The sequence below is a fragment of the Rhincodon typus genome, chromosome 4 (genome assembly GCF_021869965.1).
Source record: "Rhincodon typus isolate 14 chromosome 4, sRhiTyp1.1, whole genome shotgun sequence".
NCBI lineage: Eukaryota > Metazoa > Chordata > Chondrichthyes > Orectolobiformes > Rhincodontidae > Rhincodon > Rhincodon typus.
The window spans coordinates 56,536,001-56,562,753 of NC_063335.1; the positions used below are offsets into that span (position 1 = coordinate 56,536,001).

The 26,753-nt window shown below is 42.8% G+C and overlaps 2 protein-coding genes across 4 annotated transcripts in view; both read left to right on the top strand.

Annotated features, from left to right (window-relative positions):
• The window catches only part of LOC109930435 (BAALC binder of MAP3K1 and KLF4), a 442,607-nt gene that overhangs the window by 325,850 nt on the left and 90,004 nt on the right, over nucleotides 1-26,753 (top strand). The window lies entirely within an intron of this gene.
• Nucleotides 20,320-26,753, top strand: part of cndp2 (carnosine dipeptidase 2) — a 52,012-nt gene continuing 45,578 nt past the window's right edge. The window contains exon 1 of one of the 2 annotated variants that reach the window (XM_020529915.2): nucleotides 20,320-20,412. Coding sequence is in view for 1 of the 2 variants with exons in the window: in XM_048595578.1 (XP_048451535.1) it covers nucleotides 21,607-21,669 (63 nt within the window). In the remaining variant the exon portion in view is untranslated. Of the gene's footprint in view, nucleotides 20,413-21,596; nucleotides 21,670-26,753 lie in introns of those variants that run through there. The other variant, XM_048595578.1, reaches the window with a different exon arrangement.

Sequence of the window (26,753 nt, forward strand, 5' to 3'; positions counted from 1 at the left end):
TGGCCTGCTGTGTTCATCCAGCTCTACACCTTATTATGGATAGCAGTGTTCAATTTGCCTCCAATTTTCAGCCCTCTGTAACTTTCACACCGTCCATTTCCAACACTTCCCGTCCTTTCCTTGACCTCTCTGTCTCCATTTTGGGGAAAAATCTGACCACTGTCATCCACTACAAGGCCACTGACTCTCCATAGCTACCTTCACTACAGCACTTCACACCCCCACATCCTGGAAGGATTCCATCCCATTCTCCCAGTTCCTTCGCCTACGTTGTATCTTTTGGGATGATGCCACCTTCCAAAACAGCACTGTTGACATGGCTTCCTTTTTCCATAACCATGATTTCCCGCCCACTATGGTTGACACAACCCACAACCACATCTGACCTATCTGACTTCGCCCCTTCCCATCACTCACAAAGGTGCATCATCGGGTCCTCCTTGTCATCAGTTTTCATCCCACCAGCCTCCACATTCAAAAGATCATTTTCTGCCATTTCAGATAACTCCAGCAGAATGCCACTACCAAACACATCTTCCCCTCATTTCCCCTGACTGCATTTCGTAGGGATCAGTCCCTCCAACACACCCTAATCCATTCCTTGACCACCAACACCACCACCCCCATTCTCACAGCACTTTCCCATGTAACCACAGAAGGTGCAACACCTGCCCCTTCACTTCCTCCCTGCTCACCATCCGAGAGCCTAAACAGTCTTTCCAGATGAAGCAGCATTTCACCTCTACCTCCTCCAATCTTGAGTATTGTATTCGCTGCACCCAATGTGGCCTTCTCTATATTGGAGAAACCAAAGGCAGACTGGGTGACCCCACTACGGAACATCTCCGGTCCATGTGCAAGCATGACCCCGAACTTCCCTTAGACGGTCATTATTAACACATCACTCTGCTTGCATGCCCACTTGTCTGTCCTTGGCATGCTGCAATGCTCCAGTGAATCACAACACAAACTGGAGGAACTCAGGAAATTTGGCATGTCCATAAGATTCCTCACAAACTTCTACAGATGCACCATTGAAAGCATACTGTCGGGGTCTGGTATGGCAACTGCTCTGACCAGGACCATAAAACCTACAGAAGGTGACATACACAGCCCAAACCATCACAGAAACTAACCTTCCATTAATGGACTCCATTTACATGGCTTGCTGCCACAGAAAGGCTGCAACATCATCAAAGATCCATCGAACCCTGTGATGATCTCCTACAACCTCTTCTGTCAGGCAGAAGATACAGAAGCCTGAACACATGCACAAGCAGGTGCAGGAACAACTCTTTCCTGACCATTATCAGACTGATGAATGGACTCTCTAGCCTCAAATAACACTGATTTTGCTAACATTGATCTTGCCTCATGCACGCCCTGTGCAATGTAACCTGTATGCCTCTAAGTCTTTTTGATCAGTACATCCTTTGCTTACTATGATCTGTCTATACTGCTTTTCACTGTATTTTGGTATACGTGACAATAAATCAATCAATCAACCAATCTCATTTTGTGACTACGCACTTTACAACCTTCTGGACTTAATACTGAGTTCAACACCTTTAAATTGTGAACCCACATTCCTTCCCTTTCATTTAGCTTTACTTGTTACATACTCTGTCACAATGTTCTGTCTCCCCTCCCCCCTCACCCCACTGGGACTGTCTGTTCTTTTCAGTTAGTCACACCATTGTTCTGCCATTCTCACATTCCGATCACTTAGTCTGAACTATCAACATCCTTTCCCTCCCCATCTGGACTCGAAACATTAGCTTGCTTTCTCTCCATGGATGCTGCCTGACCCACTATGACCTCCAGCTGACGTTTTCAGTACAGAACAGAAGAAAAGCTGAATAAGTGATCATAAGACCTAAGAGTAGGGGACAATGGGTGAGCTATACTGAATGCAACCCATTTAATGGGATAATGGGCCCAGAGTAGGTGGGAATGGGTGAATGCGCTGAAAGCAAACCATATCTAAACAGGACCAGGTGTGGGGTGAATCAACAGCATAAGAAAGGTGGGATCAGGCCCTAAAGTAATTGAACTCAATGTTGAGTCCTAGAGTCCAAATGGAAAATGAGATGTAGCTCTTTGAACTTGCGCTAAGGCTCACTGGAACACTGCAGCAGGCCTACAACAGAACTGTTGGTGTGGAAGCACAGTGGTGTGTTGAGGTGGTAGGCAAATGGAAACTCAGGATCATTTTTATGGACAGAATATAGGTGTTCTATCATCCAGTCTGTTTATTGTCTCCCCAGTGTTGAGGAAACCACATTGTGAACATTGAATGCAGTAGACTACATTGAATGAAATACAGGTAAATTGCTGCTTCACCCAGAAGATATATCTGGGGCCTTGGGTGGTGAGAAGGGAGGAGGTAAACTGGTAGCTATTGCATCTTCTGGGGTTGCATCGGAAGGTGCCCTGGAGAAATGGGGAGATAGAACAAAGAACAAAGAAAATTACAGTGCAGGAACAGGACCTTCGGCCCTCCAAGCCTGCACCGACATGCTGCCCGTCACAACTAAAACCGCCTACCCTACCGGGGACCGTATCCCTCTATTCCCATCCTATTCATATATTTGTCACGACGCCCTTTAAAAGTCACTACAGTATCTGCTTCCACTACCTCTTCCGGCAGCAAGTTCCAGGCACCCACTACCCTCTGTGTAAAAAAACTTGCCTCAGACATCACCTTTAAACCTTGCCCCTCGCACCTTAAACCCATGACCCCTGGTAACTGACTCTTCCACCCTGGGAAAAAGCTTCTGAATGTCCAGTCTGTCCATGCCCTTCATAATCTTGTAGACCTCTATCAGGTCCCACCTCAACTTCCATTGTTCCAGTGAGAACAACTCAAGTTTCTCCAACCTCTCCTCATAGCTAATGCCCTCCATACCAGGCAACATCCTGGTAAATCTTTTCTGTATCCTCTGTGATAAAGAAATTCCACCCCCTCTCTGTCTTAAGTGGATGACTCCTCACTCTGAAATTATATCCATTAGTCCTAGACTCTCTCATAAAGGAAACAATCTTTCTGCATCTACCCTATCAAGCCCCCTTAGAGCCTTATATGTTTCATAAGATCACCTCTCAATCTTCCAAACTTCAAAGAGAAACAAACCAAATCCCCTCAACCTCTCCTCATAAGAGAACCTTTTCATACCCAGGATCATACAAGGGAAGGTGAAGAGTCATCTAGAATCGAAAAGTTAACTTGCTCTCTCTCCATGGATGCTGCCTGACCTGCTGTGATGTCCAGTATTTTTTGTTTTCATATAAGTGAACCTTCTTTGGACTGCCTCCAATACTAATTTATCTTGGATGTTTCATTAAGGTTTCCTCTTGTTCTTCTAAACTCCAATGAGTACATTTAATGCTCTAAAATGTGTATGGCCCACATAACCCTTTAAGGTGTTTTATGTCTAAAGTTTCAATAGTTCAGCTTGTGGAAGGGTAATACTCATGCATGTTCATATTGCTAAAGCTACCCTCATGTCAATAGCATTTCTGTGGGTCTCCCTGGGATAAGAGAGCTCGTGTTATCAATCTGATAAACTTGGAATGATATATCTCTAAACTGATGTAAAAAGTAGTTAAAAAGCTGAAAGGAGATGATGCCATATCTTAAGGCTATTTAATACTCCCCGACCAATCTGTATTTAACACTGGTGCCAAAGGCCTTTGCTGTCAGGCAGGGTGGAGTGGGTCATGTTTGGAAGTGGGTGCTGGGGGGCTAGGGAGGATGTCAAGGAGCTATCCAAGTGTTTTAGTTAGCACTGAAACGTCAACGACATCTGGGCTTAGAGGAGGAGACAGCAACTCCAACTCCGCTGGCATTCACATAGAGATAAATGGATTGTAGGCGACTTCTGGATTGGCTGGGTTGTTGGTGACTTGGTAAACTAAGGAATGTATTGAAAAGCAGAGTGTAATTTGGGTGTGAGACATATTGCATTTGCGAAAAAGTGAAGCCTGACAGAATCACAGGCGACAGTGCATCTCTACCCCACGAGCTCAATGCATTCTACACTCACTTTGAACAGAAAGTCAATAAAATAATGTCACATATCCTAACAGCCTTGGATTCACCTGTACCCATGGTTACTGCTACAGACATTAGATCAGCCCTCTTGAGAGAAAATGATTGGCATGTGGGATGTCCCCAGAAATGCACTCAGATCCTGTGTGGACCAGCTGGCTGAAGTATTAACCTCCCCTTACTATGATCTGAAGTCCCCACCTGCATCAAGAAAACCACCATCTTCCTAGTGCCAAAGAAAAATCATGCAGCATGCATCAATGACTACCGCCTGGTAACTCTGAAATCCATAATTATGAAGTGCTTCAAGGGGTTAGTTATGGCTCACATCAACTCCAGCCTATCAAATTGCCTTGATCCTTTGCAATTCACCTACCGGCACAACAGGTCCACAGCAGGTGTCATCTCCCTGGCCCTACACTCATCCCTGGAACATCTGGAGAACAAGGATACCTATGTCAGACTCCTACTTATTAACTACAGTTCCACTTTCAACAGGATAATTACAAAGTCATCTTTAAACTCCAAGACCTAGATATTGGCTTTCCTCTCTGTAACTGAATCCTCGACTTCCTGACCCATTGCTCGCAATCAGTAAGAATAAGCGACAACATCTCCTCCACCATTATCCTCAAAACCAGTGCCCCGCAAGTCTGCGTACTCAGCCCCCCACTATATTCTCTATACACTCGTGACTGTGTGGCCAAATTCCATCCCAACTTCATTTACAATTTTAATGACAACACCACCATTGTAGGTCAGATTTCAAACAATATTGTGACAGAATACCGGAAAGAGATTGAATGCTTAGTGGTATGGTGTAAAGGCAACAATCTCTCCAACAATGTCAGCAAAATGAAGGAGCTGGTCATTGACCTCAGGAAGCGGAGTGGAGGGCTCGCACCTGTCTAGATCAATGGTGCTGAGGTGGACATGGTTAAGAGCATCAAGTTCCTGTGAGTGATGATCACCAGAAATCTGTCCTGGTCCACCCACTTCGACGTGATGCTCAAGAAAACACAACATCTCTACTTCCTTAGGAGCCTAAGGGAATTTGGCATGTCCACAAGGATTCTTAACCAATTTTTATAGATGCACCACAGAAAGCATCCAATCTGGACGCAGCACAGTGTGATTTGACAACTACTCTTCCTAAGACCTCAAAAAATTACAGACAGTCATGAACGCAGCCCAGTACATCATGCAAACCAGCCTTCCATCCATTGACTCCATCTGTCGTTCCCACTGGGGGGAAAGCAACCAAAATAATCAAACCCCTCCCACCCCAGTTATACTGTCTTCCACCCTCTTCATCGGTCAGAAGAAATAAATACACGTACAAACAGATTCAAGGACAGCTTCTTCCCCATTGTTGTAAGACTTTTGAATGGACCTCTCAAATGTTAATCTTGATCTCTCTCTCTGCACCTTCTCTGTGATCGTAACACTGTATTCAACAGACTCTATTCTGCTACCCTGAAGCACTTTGTCTGTATGATCTGCCTGTAAAGCACACAAAACAACACTTTTCACTGTATCTCAGTATATGTGACAAAAATAAATGAATGAATCAATCAAATCAATCAAAATGACAGCGCATCACACTTCAGAGGCGAGATTCCGATCAGGGGACTTCAGAAATGCAGAGTTATACTTATATTCTGAAAATTTATTCATTGTGTAGAACAATCAAAAGAATGCAAACCATGACCCCCTTTCACAGCAGTCAGCTGCCATTTTCTAACAGTAAACGGTCCAGAAGCATAGACAAACAGTTTGACAGCTGCTGTGAAATGATAAGTACATAAGGTAAGTGTGAGGTTAGGGTGCTGCAAGGTGGGTACCATGAAATTTGGGTATCAGATTGGGAAAGTGCCAGCTAGGTAGAGGGGTAGCATGCCAGAAGGTTTGATGTCAGATGGTTAGGGGTGTAAGCATGCCAGATAATTGGGTGCCATGTGAGAATTCCAGGGAGGTGTCATGCCAGCTGGGTAGGATTGAAGTTGAGTGGTGTAGTGTAGCAGACATTATGGTGCCAGGTAAATAGTATGCCAAGTGGGAAGGGGGTAGGCTGTCAAATGGGTAGGGTGCTAGGGTTCAAGGTGGCCAGAGGAAGGGGGTCAGGTGTAGAGGAGGGAAAGGAGTGGATGTGTCCAGCAGCAGGAAAGGTGGGTGTCAGGTGTGAGTGGATGAAGAGAAATGCTGGGTTAAACGGATTGAGTAGGTGGAGTGGGACATTCTTCAGAGGGATGGTGTGGACTCGATGGGCCGAATGGCCTATTTCCATGCTGTAGGGATTAAATGATTCTATGAAAAGTAACCACACAGCAGGTGGAGAATAAAAGAAGAAATAATGAGAGCTTGACAGAAAGGTACAATGATAATCATGGGAGAAAAACCAAATGGGCAAATGTAGCCTACATGAAGAGTTCATGGAATGGTTTTAGGAGAATTTCTTAGAACAAGATGCTGTGAAGACAGCAAGCTATGCTGGACGTGGTATGGTACAATGACGCAGGCTTTATTAATGATCTCACTGTGAAGCGCCCCTAAGTAGCAGTGGCCTTAATATGATTGCATTTTACATTCAGTTTGTGAGAGAGAGATGAGTCTGAGATTATTTTTAAACAATTTAAATAAGAGCAATTATGATGTCATTAAAGCAAACTGGCTAAGGTGAGTTGGCAAATTACATTAAAGGATACGTCAATGGAGATGCAGTTGTAGATACATATGTGGATATTTCAGTAGATACATTCCAAAGAGGAAGTTAAATTCAATAGGATGGTTCCACCATCTGCAGATTACTGGAAAGGTTAAAAATTGTATCAAACTTAAAGAAGAAGAATGGCATTGCCTGTAGATAGGTGACAAATCAGAAGGTTAGACAGAATATTTAAAAAAGCAAAGAATGAGGAAAAGATTAATAATGAGGGGACAACTGAGTATGAAAGAAAGCAAGCCAGCAATATAAACATTGATAGTCAGTGTTTCTACCGATATTTTAAAAAAGACTTGGTCATATAGAAAATTAAGCTAGATATTAAATCATGGAAAATGAGAAAATGGTATATGAATTGTACAGGTACTTTGAGCCAGCCTTCATTATATAGGATACAAGTAATATTCCAGAAGTAGTGATAAACAAGAAAATGGAAGGGAGGAAAGAACTCAAAAACTTCACAATCACCACAGAATTGGTCCTGCGTAAACTGTTGGAACTATTGGCTAACAAGTGCACGTGTTGTGATAGACATCATGTAAGGGTCTTTAAATAAGTAGCTACTGAAATAATTGATGTGTGGTTTCAATTTTCCAAAACTCCCCTGGTTTGGAGATGGTCCCATTAAATTGGAAAATGGTGACTGCAACTCCTTTATTCAGGAGACAGGAAACTAGTTTAACATCTGGCATAGGGGAAGGTTAGAAGCTATTATTAAATAAGTTATAGGAGATAAATCCATTGATAATCGGCAGCTTCAACAAAGTTCTGTGAAAGGGAAATCATGTTTGACCATTGATGTATTGTATATAGGATTCCAGGAGGCATTTAATAAACTGCTACATCAGAGGTAATTGCAGAAAGTGCATATTAGCATGGATACAAGATTGGCTGCTTACAAAGAAGCAGAAAGTTGGCATAAATGGGTATGTTTCAGGTTGCCTAGATAGAAGGATTGGTATGTCAATCAGTAAACTGAATTGTTTACATTTTATAGAAAATGATATAGATTAAGGGATGAAAGGTATAGAATTAAATTTGCTGGCATCACTGAACATGGTGCAACATTACAAAGGAACAGAAGCCAGCTCAGACCAATACACAAAACATCAAGCCTACGTGAATAAAGTGAGAAAGTACATTCTGATGATGCTTCTACAGTGATGGAGTAACACTTCCTTCTCCAGATAGGAATACAATCACCAAATTGGGATGTGTTGTCAAACCTACAAGGTTACATTAAAGTTTGAAACATTAATCTTGTAAATTGTTTTACATGTTTCTAGGTGGGAAAACACAAGAGCACTTTTTCGGAGGCTGCACTGATGATGTTACCCAGCAGGGTAATGAAACGTCTGCGAACTAACAAACCAGCTCGGCGAGCGAACCAATCACAGCATCAACAACCTGAGCTACAAATCTACTCAAGAACCTCATGGTCATTATGTCAGTCTACCTTTAAGAGATAGGTTCATGAGCTCAATATGTATCATGGGAATGTGACCTTAAGAGTTAAAGGTCTAATATTCCTTCTTAACCCAGGATCACTTGAAAATGTCATATTCTTGGAAGCATGCTGCTCAATTTAGAATAGAATAGAATAGAATATCCTTTACTGTCCGGTACAGAAGTGCTGGAATACAGTGAAAAGTTTTACAATGTCACCTTTTACGGCATCATCCTAGGTACAAGTACCTAGGTACAAATCTTAGATACAAAAGAGGAATAAGAAGACAAGTAGTTGCATGACTTTACAGTGTTTAAAGAATAAATTAGAAGTAAGACATAGTCAAAGGATTGACATTACAGTCACATTAAAAAAAATTCCAAACAAACATCACATTGCAGCAGCTCAGGGCAGGGACTTCCCCACGTCATCTGACCGTCCACTCCAGACCCCAGTCCAACAACCGGTCCCGCTTGGCTCCAAGCCTCCAGTCCTCTCCGTACTGGCTCTCAGCTGCTCCAAGGTAAGTTCCAGGATCATTTTCCTTGCACTAATCTCTACCCAGAACTGCTTCCCCCGCATCAGCTGCTGCTCCAGACTGCTTCCATGTGCTGGCTGCTGCTCCTGGACAGCTTTCCCAGCATCAGCTGCTGCTCCGGGACTGCTTCCCCTGCATCGGCCGCTGCTCCGGACTGCACAGCCCACATCAGCCGCTGCTCCGGACTGCACAGCCCACATCAGCCGCTGCTCCGGACTGCACAGCCCACATCAACCGCTGCTCCAGACTGCACAGCCCACATCAACCACTGCTCCAGACTGTTTCCACATGTTGGCCGCTGCTCCAGAATTCACCTCCAGGGCTTAGCAATTCCTCCATTCCCTTAATGCAGAAAGGGGAAAAAAAAGAAGAGCGTAAAAAAAGAAAAAGAAAGAAAAAGAACAGGCAGAGCAGAGGAGCTCCGGCTGAAGCGTCTTACTCTGCTGCCAACTTGCTGGAAGTAACCATTGAACAATTATTATCTAATATTTGCATCTAATAATAAGCCGTAATAAATTTCTCTTGGACTCTTCAAAAACTGTTTCTCATAGCATGAGGAATAATATAAGCATTGCTACATCAGGTAAAATACCCAATCAGAGGCAAAATCTTTTTCACTGATTAAGTACAATTTAAAAAGTTTAGAACCATTGAGCTGTTAGCAGCGAACAAAATTGACATTTTCTATAGCACTTTAAAAAATCAAAATATTTTAGTGGGGTAAAGATATCTAACATAGTAGGCTCACTGCCGCTTGTTAGTCTTGTCTCCTCGTCTATTTATTCACCTCTACTTTTCTTCTAATTGTAATTTCTTTTGGCACTGGAAGACACTTGGTCGAAAATGTCATCTATTAGAACAAGTTATTTTCATATTTCTGAGTTTGTTTAATTCAAAGTTTCAAGATATTAATTTGAGAAAATTTTTAAAAAAAACTTCCCACAATACTAATGCCAAAAGATATTGGACTATAAAATAGCTCAAAACAAAGACAGACACTATCGTACCTTCATCTAGTCTTTCAATATTCCTTTCTCAATATTTTGAAGCATACCTTTGAGATCACAAGATAAATTGCCTTGTGTGATACAAATGGTATAAATAAACATTCCAAACAGTTATACATAATTATTGTAGGATTTTATCTTGATGAAGGAGCCTGAAAATGCATTTACGTAACATTTTCTTTTTAAAGCCAATTGTATAAAACTGTTTAACCGGTTTCTTCTGAGTTTCTTTCATTAGCTTGGAGTCAGTTCACTAAGTCAGGGAAATGCTGAAAGACTGCCACTGAACAGTGAGATATTGAATTCAATTTACGTTCCATCCTCCACAACCCACACACAAGCAAACCTGACCTCGTTCAATTTTGCAGCACTAGGTCAGAACACAGTTCTATCATTTCCTTTGCAATGGGAATCCTCCTTGGAAGAAGCTTACACCCAGAAACAGAGCAATGGAAATTGATTTTCAAACCTTGGATCATCACATTCCTAATGGGTACACCAGTGGTAATTTTATTGGACTAATAATCCAAAGTCCCAGGCTAATGACCAGAAATGAGTGAAATTTGAATTCAGTTAATAAATATGGAATATAATGTTCATTCTGACAATAGTGACCATGAATGTACAGTTGACTGTTGTAAAAATAAACCTGGTTCATTAATGTCCTCTGGGGAAGGAAATCAGATATCCTTACTCAGTCTAGCCTACATGTGACTCCAGACTCACAGTAATGGCGATGGTGGTGTAGTGGTAAGCATAGCTGTCTTCCAAGCAGTTGACCTGGGTTTGATTGGGCAGCATGGTAGCTCACTGCAGGCAGCATAGTGGCTCGGTGGTTAGCACTGCTGCTTCAAAGCACCAGGTTCAATTCCAGCTTCAGGCAACTATCTGTATACAGATACACGATCTGTATCGTGTCTGCGTGGATTTCCTTTGGGTGTTCTGATTTCCTCCCACAATCCAAAAATGTGCAGGTTAGGTGGATTGGCCATGCTAAATTGAACATAGTGCCCAGAAATGTGTAGGTTAGATGGATTAGCCATTGGAAATGCAGAGTTTCAGGAATAGGATAGTAGGGTGAGTCTGGGTGTGATGCTGTCCAGAGAGCTGGTGTGAACTTGTTGGGCCAAATGGCCCGTTTCCACACTGTAGGGATTCTATCGTGTGGGAGATTCTTAACTGTTCTCTGTAATGGTTGAGCAAGCCACTCAGTTTGAGGACAACTAGGAATAGGCAACAAATTCTGGCCTTGCTAGCAAAACCCACATCCCATGAAAGAGTAGAATAAAAGTGAAAGTTCTGATGAAACTTTTGCAAGACCACATTCAATTCTGGTCTCCCTGTTATAGGAAGGATGTTGTGAACTTGAAAGGGTTCAGAAAAGATTTGCAAGTATGTTGTCAGGGTTGGAGGGTTTGAGCTATAGGGAGAGTCAGAATACAGTGGGGCTATATTCCCTGGAGGGTCGGAGGCTGAGGGGTGACCTTATAGAAGTTTATAAAATCATGAAGGGCATAAATAGGGAGAATAGCCAAGGTCTTTCCCCCGGGGTAGCAGAGTCCAAAAATAAAGGGCATAGGTTTAAGGTGGGAGGGTTAGATTTAAAACGGACCTAAGGCGTAAGTTTTTCATGCAGAGGGTGGTGGTATGGAATGAGCTGCCAGAGGAAGTGATGGACTTTGGTACAATTACAACATTTAAAAGGCACCTGGATGGGTATATGAATAGGAAGGGTTTAAAGGGATGTGTGCCAAATGCCGGTAATTGGGACTAGATTAATTTAGGATATCTGGTTGGCATGGACAAGTTGGACCGAAGGGTCTGTTTCCATGCTATACAGCTCTATGACTCTATGACTCGAAACAATAACTCCACTTTCTTCCTACAGATGCTGCCAGATCTGCTGAGTTTCTCCAGCACTTTCTGTTTTCGTTTCAGATCTCCAACATCTGCAGTTCTTTGTTTTATTTTAAAATTGTAAAAAAGCCCTTTCCACGCTGACAAAGTGAATCACTTGTCTGGTTGGAAGTTAAAAGGAGGTGGCTGATCAATACATTCTGAGCCATAGTAATGGAAGCAATGTCAGTGAGGATTCTAGAGCATTGTAAGGATACTATCAAGGCTCATTACATTCTGCAGCAGTGTAGGCATAGTGAGGAAGTAGGAAACTCAAGGATGAATCTCAGGATGTGATGCAATTCAGTAGTATTCATTAGGGATTGGGCTTTCTTATCAAGAACATAAGATTTTGACACAGCACCATTTTAATACAAACATCCATGGCCACTCTACATTTCCGCTGCTTTAGAATTGACATTGGTCCAGGGCAAGGTTTGCACACACACTTCAGCTTTTACGAAGGTGATACGAACAGAACCATAGCAAAAGTAAAGAGTCACTACTTTACCGGATAGATAAAGCAAATGAAAATCCCAATCAAGTTATTCTTTCCAGAAAATCTGAAAATTTACACATTTGGGACACTATTTCATTCCTTTAATGGAACATAACCTCACCATGAAAACAAAGGGGAGTTATTGACATCTGGGGGCAGATCGTTAGAAGGCAAAAAAATTAATTGTATTAAAAAGGCATGGGCAATTTGCCCAGCCATTCTCCATAGGGTTAAAAATATTAGGAATTACGGTTCAGGAGACCAATATACAGTGATAAATATCAATAAGAAATATCAAAGGAGATCATCATGGCCTAAAGTAAGTCTGGTCTCAACAAGAGACTTCAAAAAGGCAGTTGCCATGGATTTCAGAAAGAGTTCACCATGCCTTAAGATATAAGGTAAGGCCTTCAGAAACCAGTTTCAATCAGTGAGAGAGAGTATCAGAGATAGTAGGAACTGCAGATGCTGGAGAATCTGAGACAACAAGGTGCAGAGCTGGATGAACACAGCAGGCCAAGCAGCATCATAGGAGCAAGAAGGCTGACGTTTCGGGCCTAGACCCTTCATCAGAAATGGGGGAGGGGAAGGGGGTTCTGAAATAAATAGGGAGAGATGGGAGGGCGGGGGGGCGGATAGAAGATGGATAGAGGAGAAGATAGGTGGAGAGGAAACAGACAGGTCAAAGGGGCGGGGATGGAGCCAGTACAGGTGAGTGTAGGTGGGGAGTTAAGAGGGGATAGGTCAGTCCAGGGAGGACGGACAGGTCAAGGGGGCGGGGCGAGGTTAGTAAGTCGGAGATGGGGGTGCGGCTTGAGGTGGGAGGAGGGGTAGGTGGGAGGAAGAACAGGTTAGGGAGGCGGGGATGAGCTGGGCTGGTTTTGGGATGTGGTAGGGGGAGGGGAGATTTTGAAGCTTGTGAAATCCACATTGATACCATTGGGCTGCAGGGTTCCCAAGCGGAATATGAGTTGCTGTTCCTGCAACCTTCGGGTGGCATCGTTGTGGCACTGCAGGAGGCCCAGGATGGACATGTCGTCTGAGGAATGGGAGGGGGAGTTGAAATGATTCGCGACTGGGAGGTGTAGTTGTTTATTGCGAACTGAGCGTAGGGAATCCTGCAGCCCAATGGTATCAATGTGGATTTCACAAGCTTCAAAATCTCCCCTCCCCCTACCACATCCCAAAACCAGCCCAGCTCATCCCCGCCTCCCTAACCTGTTCTTCCTCCCACCTATCCCCTCCTCCCAACTCAAGCCGCACTCCCATCTCCTACTGACTAACCTCATCCCGCCCCCTTGACCTGTCCGTCCTCCCTGGACTGACCTATCCCCTCCCTAACTCCCCACCTACACTCACTTTTACTGGCTCCATTCCCGCCTCTTTGACCTGTCTGTTTCCTCTCCACCTATCTTCTCCTCTATCCATCTTCTATCTGCCTCCCCCTCTCTCCCTATTTATTTCGGAACCCCCTTCCCCTCCCCCATTTCTGATGAAGGGTCTAGGCCCGAAACGTCAGCCTTCCTGCTCCTATGATGCTGCTTGGTCTGCTGTGTTCATCCAGTTCTGCACCTTGTTGTCTCTCTTCAATCAGTGAGACATGGTTTATTATAAGAGAGAGGTTAGATGGGCTAGCAGGATAGATAGATAAGCCTTGTTAAATTGCCAATAATGTCCAGGGATGTGCAGGCTAGGTGGATTAGCCAAAATGAAAAAAAAGGCATGGTGGCTCAGTGGTTAGCACTACTGCCTCATAGCACCAGGGACCTGGGTTTGATTCCACCCTCGGGCAACTGTCTGTGTGGAGTTTGTATATTCTTCTCATGTCTGTGTGGGTTTGCTCCAGTTTCCTCCTACAGTACAAGGATGTGCAGGTTAGGTGGATTGGCCATGCTAAATTGTGCTGTAGTGTCCAGGGATGTGCTGGCTAGGTGAATTAGCCATGGGAAATGCAGGATTACAGGGATAAGGGTAGGGGGTTGGGTCTGGGTGGGATGCTCTTTGGATGCTTGGTGTTGACTCGATGGGCTGAATGGCCTGCTCCATCACTGTAGGGATTCTATGAAGCGTAAAGAGAGTGGCTTTTAGAATTGAAGAGGCCAGGGGAGGTTTTTGGTAAGGATGCGATAATAATTGTACAGTAAGGGAATCAGATTGTAATGGAGTTACAGAAATTAACAAGAAACCGATATCTATCATACTCAAATATTGCACATTTTAAAAGAAACTGTTGCAATTGAGTTTGTCTGATGATGGGTGGATCAGACGGCATGATCAAAATGAGACCATTGGTTGCAAAGGAGAACTGCCAAAAGTATGAAATGAAGTCAAAAGTTACTAGAAGGGGATAGTCATTGGAGAGAAGCAATCATTAAAAGTAGAGCAGGGAAGACCACTGGAAAAATATAAAAGCTGTCTTAATGTGCAGGATGTTAACCTCATTGATTGGTAATGTGAAGTTCTTGGTTCTTCATGAGATCAGATCACAATTGCACGGTGTGATTTACATAGACATGTTGATTATACAGGAATTGAAGGACAATGTTGAATATTGACTAATCACTGGATTCCTGATCACTGAAATAGTCCTTCTCATGGCCATACATTATCCAATTGGTGAATCACATCTATTATTAGACATTGTGTCAAGAGTTTTGCATGCACAGGCTGTTTAGGTACGGTCAGTCGCTTGTTGTGAATAGCCAAAGGAACATGCTCTTTGATATGATCTGCCAGTCTTTGAGACATACAGCCTACATCCCTACATTCCAAAATATACTTTATTCATAAAAATCTCTTTAAATTGCTACAAAAGCAGTTCAGTTCTTTTCAGTTGCATTTCAAGTAAATAAACAAAACATTGGACTTTGACTCCATCCAAAAAAACCAAAAGACCTCTCTTACACAAACAATATTAATATTTACATATATTTGAGGCTCTAGGAGGGTTCAATAATGGAACGGATCCTCATTTACTTCAGCAGGAAGATCTCAGACAGTGGTCTTTCCCCAATGCGCCTTTGCAGCGGCAGCCCCAAGCTGCAGTGTGTACCTCAGCGCGTAGTCCTGGTCCTTAATGTGCCAGTCTGCATCACTCAGTCGGGGTCAACTCCTTGTTTGAAGACCAACATGTTTTGGACAGACCAAAGAGCGTCTTTCACCGAGTTGATGGTTCTCCAGGCACAGCTGATGTTTGTCTCGGTGTGCGTGCCAGGGAAAAGACCATAAAGCACAGAGTTCTGCATCATGGAGCTGATCTGGACGAACGTCGACACAAACCACTGCATCTTCCTCCAGACTTCCCTAGCAAAGGCACATTTCAGAAGGAGCTGTGTGACAGTCTCAACACCCTTCCACCACCCCACCACAGCCACTTTGGGGGCATCGTGCAGTGGCGTGGACCGACCAAGCGTACATAAAGGATTTCACAGGTAGTGCCCTTCTCACCATCAGCCAAGTGATGTCTTGGTGCTAGTTAGAAATTTCTGGTGATTAAGCATTCTGCCAAATGACTTTGACAGTCTGCTCGGAGAACCATGCGACAGGACCCACCCTCTCCATTTCCTTCAGGATCTCAAGGATGCTGCGTGCTGACCACTTCCTGATGGACTTGCAGTCAAAAGTGCTTTTCTTTGCAAATTTCTGAATAAAGGTCAGGTGATACGGAACAGTCCCAACTATTCAAAACGTTCCATGGCAGGGTGGCCTGTCTCATCCTTTGCAACACCAGGGACACGTAGAACCTCAGTACGTAGTGTCACTTGGTGCTTGCATACCGAGGGTCTATACACAGCTTGGTGCAACTGCACAAGAAGATGGCCATCAGAATGAGGGCAACGTTGGGTGCGGTCTCCACCTTACCCCCACCGCACCCAACCCCCCCACCCCCATCCAGAGTTTTGTACATGGAGTTTCTGCAGACCAGGTGTATCTGAGGCTTTCAGATGAAATGGAAGATTGCTCGGGTGACTGAAACAGTGCAGTTTCAGAGAATGGGCCAGACCTGCTCCATATATAACAACAGAGAGAGTGCCTCACACCTGATGACCAGGTTTTTACCCACAATTGAGAGGGAGTGGTGCTTCCAAAAGACGAGCTCTGCTTCACTTGGGCAATGCCCCCCCCACCAAGATTTTGTGCACAACCTGGCCCTTCCAAACAATATTCAAACCCATATACAAACCCATGCAGATCAAAACCAGAAATGACACTACTCACCACAACAGACAGAGTATAAATTCTAAGCAGAGTAGAATAACATTGCTTCATTGGAGGCTCAAATGATGATGTCACCTATCATGGTGATGAAATGTCTGAACAAAAACAAGCCAGCTTGGCAAGCAAGCCAACAACCTCACCCACAACCCAAGCTACAGATCTTTGCCAAAACTTTAAACATCCACATACTGCACCAGAAAATTTTCTTGTACACACTTAACAAATTCCTCTCCATTCAAGCCCTTAACTCTATGGCAGTCCCAGTCTATGTTTGGAAAGTTAAAATCCCCTACCATAACTACCCTATATTCTTACAGATAGTTAATAAATAATGTAAATAAACAAGGTACTAACACAGATCTTTTTGGGATACCACTGGTCATATCCTGTCTATTTTAGTACCTACCCATTATGCCTACTTTCTGTTGTCTGTCACTCAACCAATTTCTTGGCCATGTCAGTAATTCGCCCTCAATTCTGGCAGGTTCTACCTTAGTTAACAGACTCTTATGTGAGACTTTATCAAGTGCCTCCTGGAAGTCCATATAAACAACATCTATAGACATTACCCTGTCCAGTACCTGTTACCTCTTCAAAAAAATTCAATGAGGTTTGTCAGGCACATCCTACCTGCCATGAATCCATGTGAGGTCACGCTAAAAGTTTTTTGAAAATTACCTGAAAATTTTCAAGGTGTTCAGTTACCTTATTCTTGATTATAGGCTCCAACAATTTTCCCTCCACAGATATTGGGCCAAATGGTCTGTAATTCATTAGTTTTCCTCTTACACCCTTCTTAAATGGCAGAGTGATGGTGTGGGAAAGTCCAATTAGACGGATCAAAGGACTTCTTCTGCACTTTATACTTCTACGATTCACAACCTGGCTTCAGTTAAAAAAAACTTCAGATGCCTACTCCGTGCTCATTGGCTGTGAGAATATTGCAGCTCAAGGCCACAAGATGTAGTAGCAAAAGTAGGCCATTCAGTTTATTGAGTCTGCTCCACCATTCATGGCTGCTGCCAAGGAGTGGAGATTCAGCGAAGTACCCTCTAGGGGTTCCTAAAAATCTTTCTCTTTGACTCGGGAGGCCACAGTGCCTTCTGTGTGCAGAATTACACAGCCTGGCAAAGCTAAATGTCCATTCATCCTGCTCGTTGTTCCTCAGCAAAAAGATCATGAACTTCCCTCGTCAAGAGTAAACAGCCTCTGTCAGCTCTTTGACAATGTGCTGAGTATCACCCTGTTGCTGATTTTTCCCACTCCTGTCTATGAGTACTCTGAGGCTTGAAGAGTACAGTGCTTACTTTATTGGCACCAACAGGCCCCATCCTGACTCTGCTTTGAAGCTCCAGGTCCTTGTTCAATCAACATCGCTTCAGGCACTGCTCCTGCGTGAAGTTACAGGAATGTTTCTGATAGATAAAGCCTGCTAGAAAGGCCAGTTTCCTCCTCCTCTATTTTATTCACTTTGTCCTCTTCTTCCTTCTCCCTTCTTAATTTTTTTGTTCATAAATAGGATGCAGGCTTTGCCGACTTGGCCAGCATTTATTGATCATCCCTAGATTGCTCTTGAGAAGGTGTTTCAAGCTGTCTTCTTGAACTGCTGCAGTCCATTAGCTGGTGCACCCACAATGCTGTTAAAAAAGGAGTTCTATGATTCTGACCCAGTGACAGTGAAGGAGCATGACATATTTCCAAGGCAGGATGGTTAAGTGTCTAAGAGCTGAACATGAAGGTGATGGCGCTTTCATATATCTGCTGCCCTTGTCCTTTGAGAGGGAAGTGGTTTTGGGTTTGAAAAGTGCTGTCCAAGGAGCCTTGATGAATTTCTGTGGGGCATCTTGTAGATAGCACATACTGCTGCTCCTTCGTGTCAAAAATGGAGGGAGTGGATGTTTGTGGATGTGATCACAATCAAATGGGCTGCTTTGACTTGGAGGATGTTGATCTTCTTGAGTGTTGTTGGAGCTGCACTCATCCAGGCAAGTGGGAAATATTCCATCACACTCCTAACTCGTACCTTGTAGATGGTGGACAGACTTTGGAAAATCAGGAGGTGAGTTACTCACTGCAAGTTTCCTAGCCTGTGACCTGCTGTTGGAGCTAAAATTTTTACGTGGCTAGTCAAGTTCAGTTTCTTAGCAACAACAGAGCAACTAGAGAACATTGGCAATCCCATCCTCACAAAGCTACATTATCAGCCTGGAGGACCATCCAGTGGTCTCCTGGTGCTGACACTGCTTCATCTGCTACAGATGCATCATCTGGTCCAACAATTCAGGAGACTGATGAAAGCACACTGCCGCCATCGTCTCCAATATGAGAATCGGGTCTACCTTTGTCGTAGCTATGAAGATCAGCTCTCAGAAGAAATCAACAACAAACACACAACACACACAGGTAGGATTCGTCTACAGCAGAGATATATCAATGATACCACACTGCAGCATGTTGACTGACCCTGGAAACAATGCTCATGCAAGGATCCAACTCACATCAGAACACTTGATCATTTTTGAGTGGAATGTTAATGTGTTGAATGATCCTGCATGGAGTAAATTTGCAACATGGGCATTACATCAGCAGCTAGGGTTGTGTGCAGTTACAATCTTGCCAGTTCTATACCTCACAGGAGATACCCACATAAACACACTTTTCAAGTATTTGTCCAAATAGATGGTATGTCATGTCAGCCTTGGAATAACAGGCAGAATTATTTTCACTTTTAAACACAACAATTAAAAGGCAGAGATGAATAAATAAGGAAGTGTTCAAAATGGGCGTGTCACAATCATACAGCTAATTTTAGTTTAACGAATGTACATTATGAAGACAAATAAATTCATTTTACCAAATTAAACACAAAGAACATGCGTGTGTTCCACCCAGACTCAACACAATAGTTTGTTTCAGTTTGAAGAAAAATTTAAACGAAGGCAAAATACCACAGATGCTGAAAATCTGAAATGGGAACCCAGTGGGCGAAAATGCAAACTGGAGCATGTCAGGACAGACAGAAAACAACAAAACCAATTGACCTTAGATTGTAAAGGGAGGTTGGGGATGGGATAATACTGGGTTAAGACAGGTAAAGAGAGGAGATAGTGGTTTTGAGACCCTATGAAATGGGAACAGATTGACATATTAGCTATCATAGGTGCCACAGAAAAGTGGTCAACATTTGCAGCAGGGTTGCCAACCAATGATTAGACTCCTGGAGCTTTCATCACATGCCTTGCCCCCATATTCAGGCATTACCCTACCAACACCTCACCCACTGCCTTCAAACACCACATGGACAGCAAAAGTACTAATTCTCAATTGTTCGCCATATCGCACTGCTCCCTCCCTCTTTTCAACAGTTTTATATCTCAGAAAAGCAGGATGATCAAAGAAAATGACAAAAGAAATCACTAAACTATTTTATTGTCCCTTTGATTTTTTTTGTCTGCAGAGTTGCACCAGGGAGAGTCCTAGGAGATTGACCTTCAATTGCTGGTGACTCCAGGCCAATCCAGGAGGGTTGGTAACCTGAGATCAGAGGGGTAGAGGTAAAGTTTGGTGATGTTGCATTTCAGATGCCAGGGGAATGGAGCGGCCAAGGGGGCAGTGGGAGTACCAGGAAGGAGATAACAAGGAGTAGAGCTGGATGAACACAGCAGACCAAGCAGCATCAGAGGAGCAGGAAAGCTGACGTTTCAGGCCTAGACCCTTCTTCAGAAAAAATGGAAGGAGAGTTTGGGCATGGAGGCTGAGGTAGATTGGGGTAAGCACCTTTCCGCTGCCAGCCCCATGACAGACCAGGCTCTTCAGAAATAAAAAAAAATAAGATGCGACTTCCCTCTCCATCACCCACCTTTTCACCTAACTCAGTCTCCTCTTTATTAAGCCCCACTGCGTCTCCTCAAGCCCGCCTCTCACTTTACTGACCAACGAGCGAGTTCGCTCCTCTGTCAATCACGGTAATCCCGGAAATACGAGCTTGGTGCTCGCCCTAGGGCATTTTCGGATCAGGAACTGGCTCTGGGGAGGTGAGTGTCTATTCTTATCTGTGTCTGTAAAGGCTGTCTGCTCACATGCACACTGTCTTTCTCTTTGTAAATATTGCCCGCATGCTTCACTTTCAGGTTGCACAATAACGGTTGCAGCTCGAAGGTTGAGTTTTGAACTTGAGACTGCGTCTTGGCTGTGATGGTGAATGAATGAATGAATGAATGAATAAATGGACGGACGGACGGACAGACAGACAAACAATCTGTATTCATTGCTCAAAGATAGAGAACACTTAATTGGTGCACAGAAGAACAAAAAAAGGTATCTAAACTAAGATGTGATATTTTCATTATTAGTAACAGTGGCCTTAGAAGGAGTTCTGAGATGGTCCATTGAACCTGAAATGTTAGCTCTTGTTTCACTCTTCACAAATATCGCCTGACCTGCTGAGTATTTCCATATTTTTATCTTCGTATAGGAAAATACAGTGCAGGAGAAACTGTTCTGCCCAACGTGGTTGTGCAGTTCTTCAGTAGAACTGCTGAATCAGCCACTTACCTTCCCCACCTACTGCCTATTTCCAGTCAGGTAGTTACCTAATATCCCAGTGAATCTGCTTTGACTCAGACAAGGCCTGGCACTTCATGATGTCCTGTGTGTAATATGTGCTTCCTAATGCCAAGTTTGTGGGTGGCAGACACTGTAGGTCAATTAGCCGGGAGGCCTCTTGCGGTGCAGGGGTACCCTACCTCTGGCACAGGCGCTCTGGGTTCAAGTCCCAGAGGTGTATCATAATGTCTCTGCACAGGTTGCTCAGGAAATGTCTACGAATAAGCTAGTGATTTGTTTTGAGGAAGAGTACGCTGAGTTGCTAATCACAACAAAATGTTGAATAGTTTGCTCCAATATTCCATGAGCCATGTGAAAGTGGGAGCTCACACCAGCCTTTCTGACCCAGAAAAGGAAGAGTTCCAACTTTGGACTTTCATTCCTCTGGGCAGTAAATTGACTTTGGTGATGTTTAAAATTTCAAATAATCCTTTTCACTTCCTTTCTGTTCCTTCTTTCTCTCACAGACCATTTTTTTCATCTTTTTTGAATTTCTCATGATTTATCTAATCTGACTCAAATTCACTCCATTTTGTACCTGCTGTGGTCTTTCATGTCCTATAGATCCTAGTCCTTCACTATAGTCCCAGATGACTCCTTGACCTTATCTGCTCAGGCATCCAATGGTGAAGCTTTTCTTTGTTCTGAAGGTTGAAATCGGAAAACCTAATAATCAAGTTGCCCAGGTAAAGCAAACACATGGCTAATATGTTTATTATCTTTGGTTATCTAGAGTGTATTAGAGATCGAATCGTGAATGTGGTGGCCAAAACAGGAGATGCTGGAAGTCTGAAATAAAAACAGAAGGGGCTGATGGAACTCAGCAGGTCTGGCAGCAGAGATCGTAAGAACTGCTGATGCTGGAGTGAGAGATCACACAGTGTGTAGCTGGAGGAACACAGCAGGCCAGGCAGCATCAGGGGAGCAGGAAGGCTGACGTTTCGGGTCAGGACCCTTCTTCAGAAATGGGGCATTTCTGAAGAAGGGTTCCAACCCGAAACGTCAGCTTTCCTGCTCTTATGATGCTGCCTGGCCTGCTGTGTTCCTCCAGTTCCACACTGTGTTATCTTAGGTCTGGCAGCATCTGTGGAGACTGAAACAGAGTTAACATTCCGAGTCCAGTATGGACATACCAGTCTTGAAACCAGAGTTTCTTCACTTTGTGCTGAAATATATTCTTTGAGGCTTTATCACATCTTGCTCCCTACACTTCAGCCACTGTCAAGCCAACACATTATCCTTGAGACACTTGTCCTTCTACTTTCCTATTGGTGTAGAAAGGCAAATTGGATGTTACTTGACTGTTCGCCAATAGGTACTTTCTCCATTTTCCATTTTATAAAAGTGAAATGTTCAAAGGAACTGACAGAAATTTGATTATGTTTCATGTTCCTGTGATATTTCTCCAGGGTTTTCACACAACAATGCCCTAGAGATTCAATTTCAATTCTTGGAGACACCAGTTCAATCCAGAAGGGCTGGCAAGCCGAGTAAAGGCAATTGGGAAATGCCCAATCCAGTTATCTTCTGGATATGGATTTTTTTCAAATCAACCAGGAGATTCTTATTGGTTCATGAACCTGATGACCAAAGTTAAACATTGAATTATGGGATATGGATTGTTCTATCTTTGTTTTTAGCTCTCATTTTTCCCACTAGGTATAGTCAGGGTTCACGATAGCCCTCCTCCTTCCTTGGTTTCCTCCAGTTGCTCTTAGATTATGCCTCCTGCTTGGTCATTCAGTCATCCTGTCATGTTCCACTCCAAAGTCCTCCTTTATAAACATGATCTTCTGGCTTTCATTGCCAGTGCTTGTGCCATCCCAGTCTCCTCTCCTGAGCCATCATAGACACTGAATTTCTCCCAGGTGCTATCATTCCAGGAGCAGTCCCTTCCTGCAAGTTGGTAGCATCCTCATCTAGTTCACTTCCTCTACTTCCCACAAGGTGTGCACTGATACAACAGAGCTCTTGACTGTGGCTTTGTCAGTATATTGTGGAAGGATTGTAACTTCTAAATTTTACAATAAGGTTTGTTAGTACAGTTAAGGGAACAAATCCATTATTTTGAAGGACTTATTAATGCATTTAACCAGTACAACAGTGAACGAGAATTTGTTAAATGCAGTGATAAGGCTAGGGTTAACTCTTAACTCCTAAATTCTAGAATACCAGGTCTTAATAGGAATGATCTTAAAAAAAGTGAATGCATTTACTGAGGTGAGTTGAAAGGTGAAAGTAACACACAACACTATAGAACAATAGATTTTTAAAAGATTGCAACAGGAGCATAAATTTCTTGTGTTAAAACTGAAGATAACCCCTCATAATTTTAGACTGCATGGATAAATAAAGGTTAGAAATCAATAAAAGAATAAAGCTGGAGTGAAAGTGAAATTAAAATCATTAAAGGAAAATAAGTGAAAATCAGAAAAGTAACTTAATCGGTATGACCAAAACTAACAAAGCGAAAGAGAAACATTTTCAAAAGACACCTGAATGAACTGTAAAATACATCACTAATAAGCATTAATGTTAAAAGGAAGGTTGAATCCTGAAAGAGGAGGATTTTCAACTTTTAAGTAATGACCTAAAATAGCCATGATATCACAACTTGAACTCTGATTTCTCTTCACAGATGCTGCCAGAACTGCTGAGCTTTTCCAGCAATTTCTCTGTATTTTATCTTAACACTTTGTTTCAATATTTTATAACACTCATCCAGGTTAGTTCCTTCTAAAGCAGGGCACTGTCACTGCCCACATGAGCCCCCCAATTATTTTTAACCAACATGTTCAGATATGTTATGATACATCTCCAGGGCAGGTGGGACTTGAACCTGGGCTTTCTGGCTCAGAGGCAGTGATACTACCACTGCACCTCGAGATGCTTTAGAAGGAACTGCTCAGCTATAAAATATTTAAAGGAAAAATAGAACACGTTGTTAGAAAGATATTTATCTATGATTGTCTGAACTGCTGTCTACTGTTAACTTTTTTGAATCAGAGTAGTATTTTTTATTTCTTATTTGCAATATGAAAGCAAAACTGGGAGTGAATTGAATATACTTATTTTTGACCAGTCTGAGTGCTGCATTCTTTGTTACCTGTAGGCTTTTAACCAATTTTTGAGCCTTTGAGTTGAAGGTTCTATTCGAGGGGGAAACCATTTTTGTGATTTGAGCCAATATTTCTCTTACTGTTAATTCCAGGTGTGAAAAATGCCACAGATGGGATGAGTTATTTAAGCTGAACTCTAGTTTGCATATTCAAATGACCATTAAATATCCCACAAAACAATTTTTCTTCAACAGGGAGTTCCCCATGAAGCAACACCAGCAAAGTAAGCAATTCAATGGGTCCTTCACTGTGTTTGAGGGATGTTTGGTGCAGCTTAGATGCTGCCTACATAATACCGCCTGTATTGCTTGCAATATAGTAGTCACTACGCTTTTAATATTCATGTTTTCTTTGAAGCTTCACAGATATTCATTATGATCAGGCAGTATTGTTGTAAATCCAATTTTTGATTTGGTATTTTCAAATATATCTATTGTATTTCAAGATAATAAATTTCTTTTTATTCAACTTTGGCACTAGTTTACTGTTCTACTAAATAGATTTGTAGCTTACTCAGAGAGAAGGTTTATCCCTATTTCCTCCTTTGATTTTGTAATAAGATCATAAGGAATAGGAACAGGAGTAGGCCATTCAACCTTTCAAGCCAGCTGTGCCATTTAGTAGGATCATGACTGATTCAACGGTGGCTGTGTTAGCAGTACTTCCTCACAACACCAGGGACCCAGGTTCAGTTCTACGCTCAGGTGATTGTTTGTGTGGAGTTTGACCGTTCTCTCCGTGTCTGCATGGGTTTCCTCCCACAGTCCAAAAGTCCCACAGGCTAGGTGGATTGGCCATGATTGGCCTGTAGTGTTGAGAGATGTGTAGACTAGATGGGTTATAGGGGGATGGGTGTGGGTGGGATGCTCTGAGGGTCGGTGTGGGCTTGTTGGGTCAAAGGGCCTGTTTCCACACTGTAGGGATTCTACGATCTATGATCAACATTCTTCACATTCATTTTCCTGCCCTTTCCCCATAACCTTGATTACCTTACTGATCAAGAATCTATCCATCTCAGGCTTAAATATAACAAGGTCTTTGCCCCCACAGCTCTCTGTGGCAAGCGGTTCCAAACCTTCTGAGAGAAGAAATTCCTCTTCGTCTCAGTCTTAAATTGCTGCCCCTTATTTCTGAGATTATGCCCTCTGCTCCTTGACTCTCCCATGAGGGGAAGCATCTTCTCAGTATTTATCCTGTCAAGCCCCTTAAGTATGTTTCAATAAGATGACCTCTCATTGTTCTAAAATCTAATGAGTAGATTAAACCTTTGCTCATAAGACAATCCCTCCATAGCAGGGATCACCCTTGTGAACTTTCTTTGAACTACCTCCAATTAAATTGTACCTTTGCTTAAATAAGGGTACCAATACTGCTCTCACGAGCACCTTGTTCAGTTGCAGTAAGACTTCCCTACTCTTCTACTGTAACCCTCTTGAAATAAGGGCCAATATTCCATTAGCTTTCCTGATTATCTACTATACCTAGGTGTTAGCTTTGTTTGTTTCATGCATAAATACCCCAAAGTCTCTTTCTGTTGCAGCTTTCTGTCATTTCTCTCTATTTAAGTAATACTCTTTTTTTTGTTCCCCCTTCCAAAATGAACAACTTCACATTAATCTTCAGTATTACAGATAAACCTGAGAAGCCTGCCTAAGGAAAATGATTTATGGTACTAATTCAGTGGCTAAGAGGATGTTGTAATCTTAGCCGCACCCTCATTGACCTTAAATCTCTCTTTGTTGTGCAACTCTTGGCCCCAAGTTGGAGTTTTTTCTGTTTCTCCATTATTTAATGCTGCCTCAGGTTCTTGCATGTGTGCCAAAATTTGTCAAACCCTGTGGCGTGTTTCTGCCAGTCTATTGTCTAGGTAATCCCACATGCCTTTCCTTAAGCAATGCACAAGGTGCAGGTTAACTGGTTCCTCTAGACATATCTTGCATTCACCATGGAGGTGGCTCTGATTTGTCTAAAGTGACTGGTCACCCTGTGGCATGTGGATTGTGAGTTTGCATTTAGAGCTGATGTGACATTTGATTTTGAAGAGACTACATTGTTTGGTGCCTGAGTCAAACCCATGACGACTTGGCAGCAAGTTTGTTGGCCAGCATCAGAGTCCACTCAGTATTGCTTTAACTAGCAGCTCCGACCAATGCATCTTGAACTACCTCATGTCTCTTAACGTTGGCCTCATTAAAGGTGTAATGCTTGACAAAATTTTAATAGTACTGTAAACTAGAAGTATAGGTACCTGCTCCTGATTACCGGTCTATTTATCTAAGCTGCTAGTGCATTGACAATTGGTCCCTTACAATTTGAGTTTAAAATTATTTTGCATCATCTTGTAATGTTGGGTAAAGTAGTTACTTTAACTTCATAGATAGTAGGAACTTACGATACTGGAGAATCTGCTGCTTGGCCTGCTGTGTTCATCCAGCTCTACACCTTCTGATGAACTACTGTAAGGTTCAACAGTTCAAACTGTGTTCAGCACTTCAGGGAAAATGAGACCAGCTGGAACTATAAGTGGGGAGTATAGGGTTGACTGCTGTATAATACAAGCGTAAATCTGATGGAAAGGTGCCCGGTTTTTCCAAATAGCTCAAATCTTATAACGGGTTAAAGTACACCTTAAGAACATCAATTAGCATATA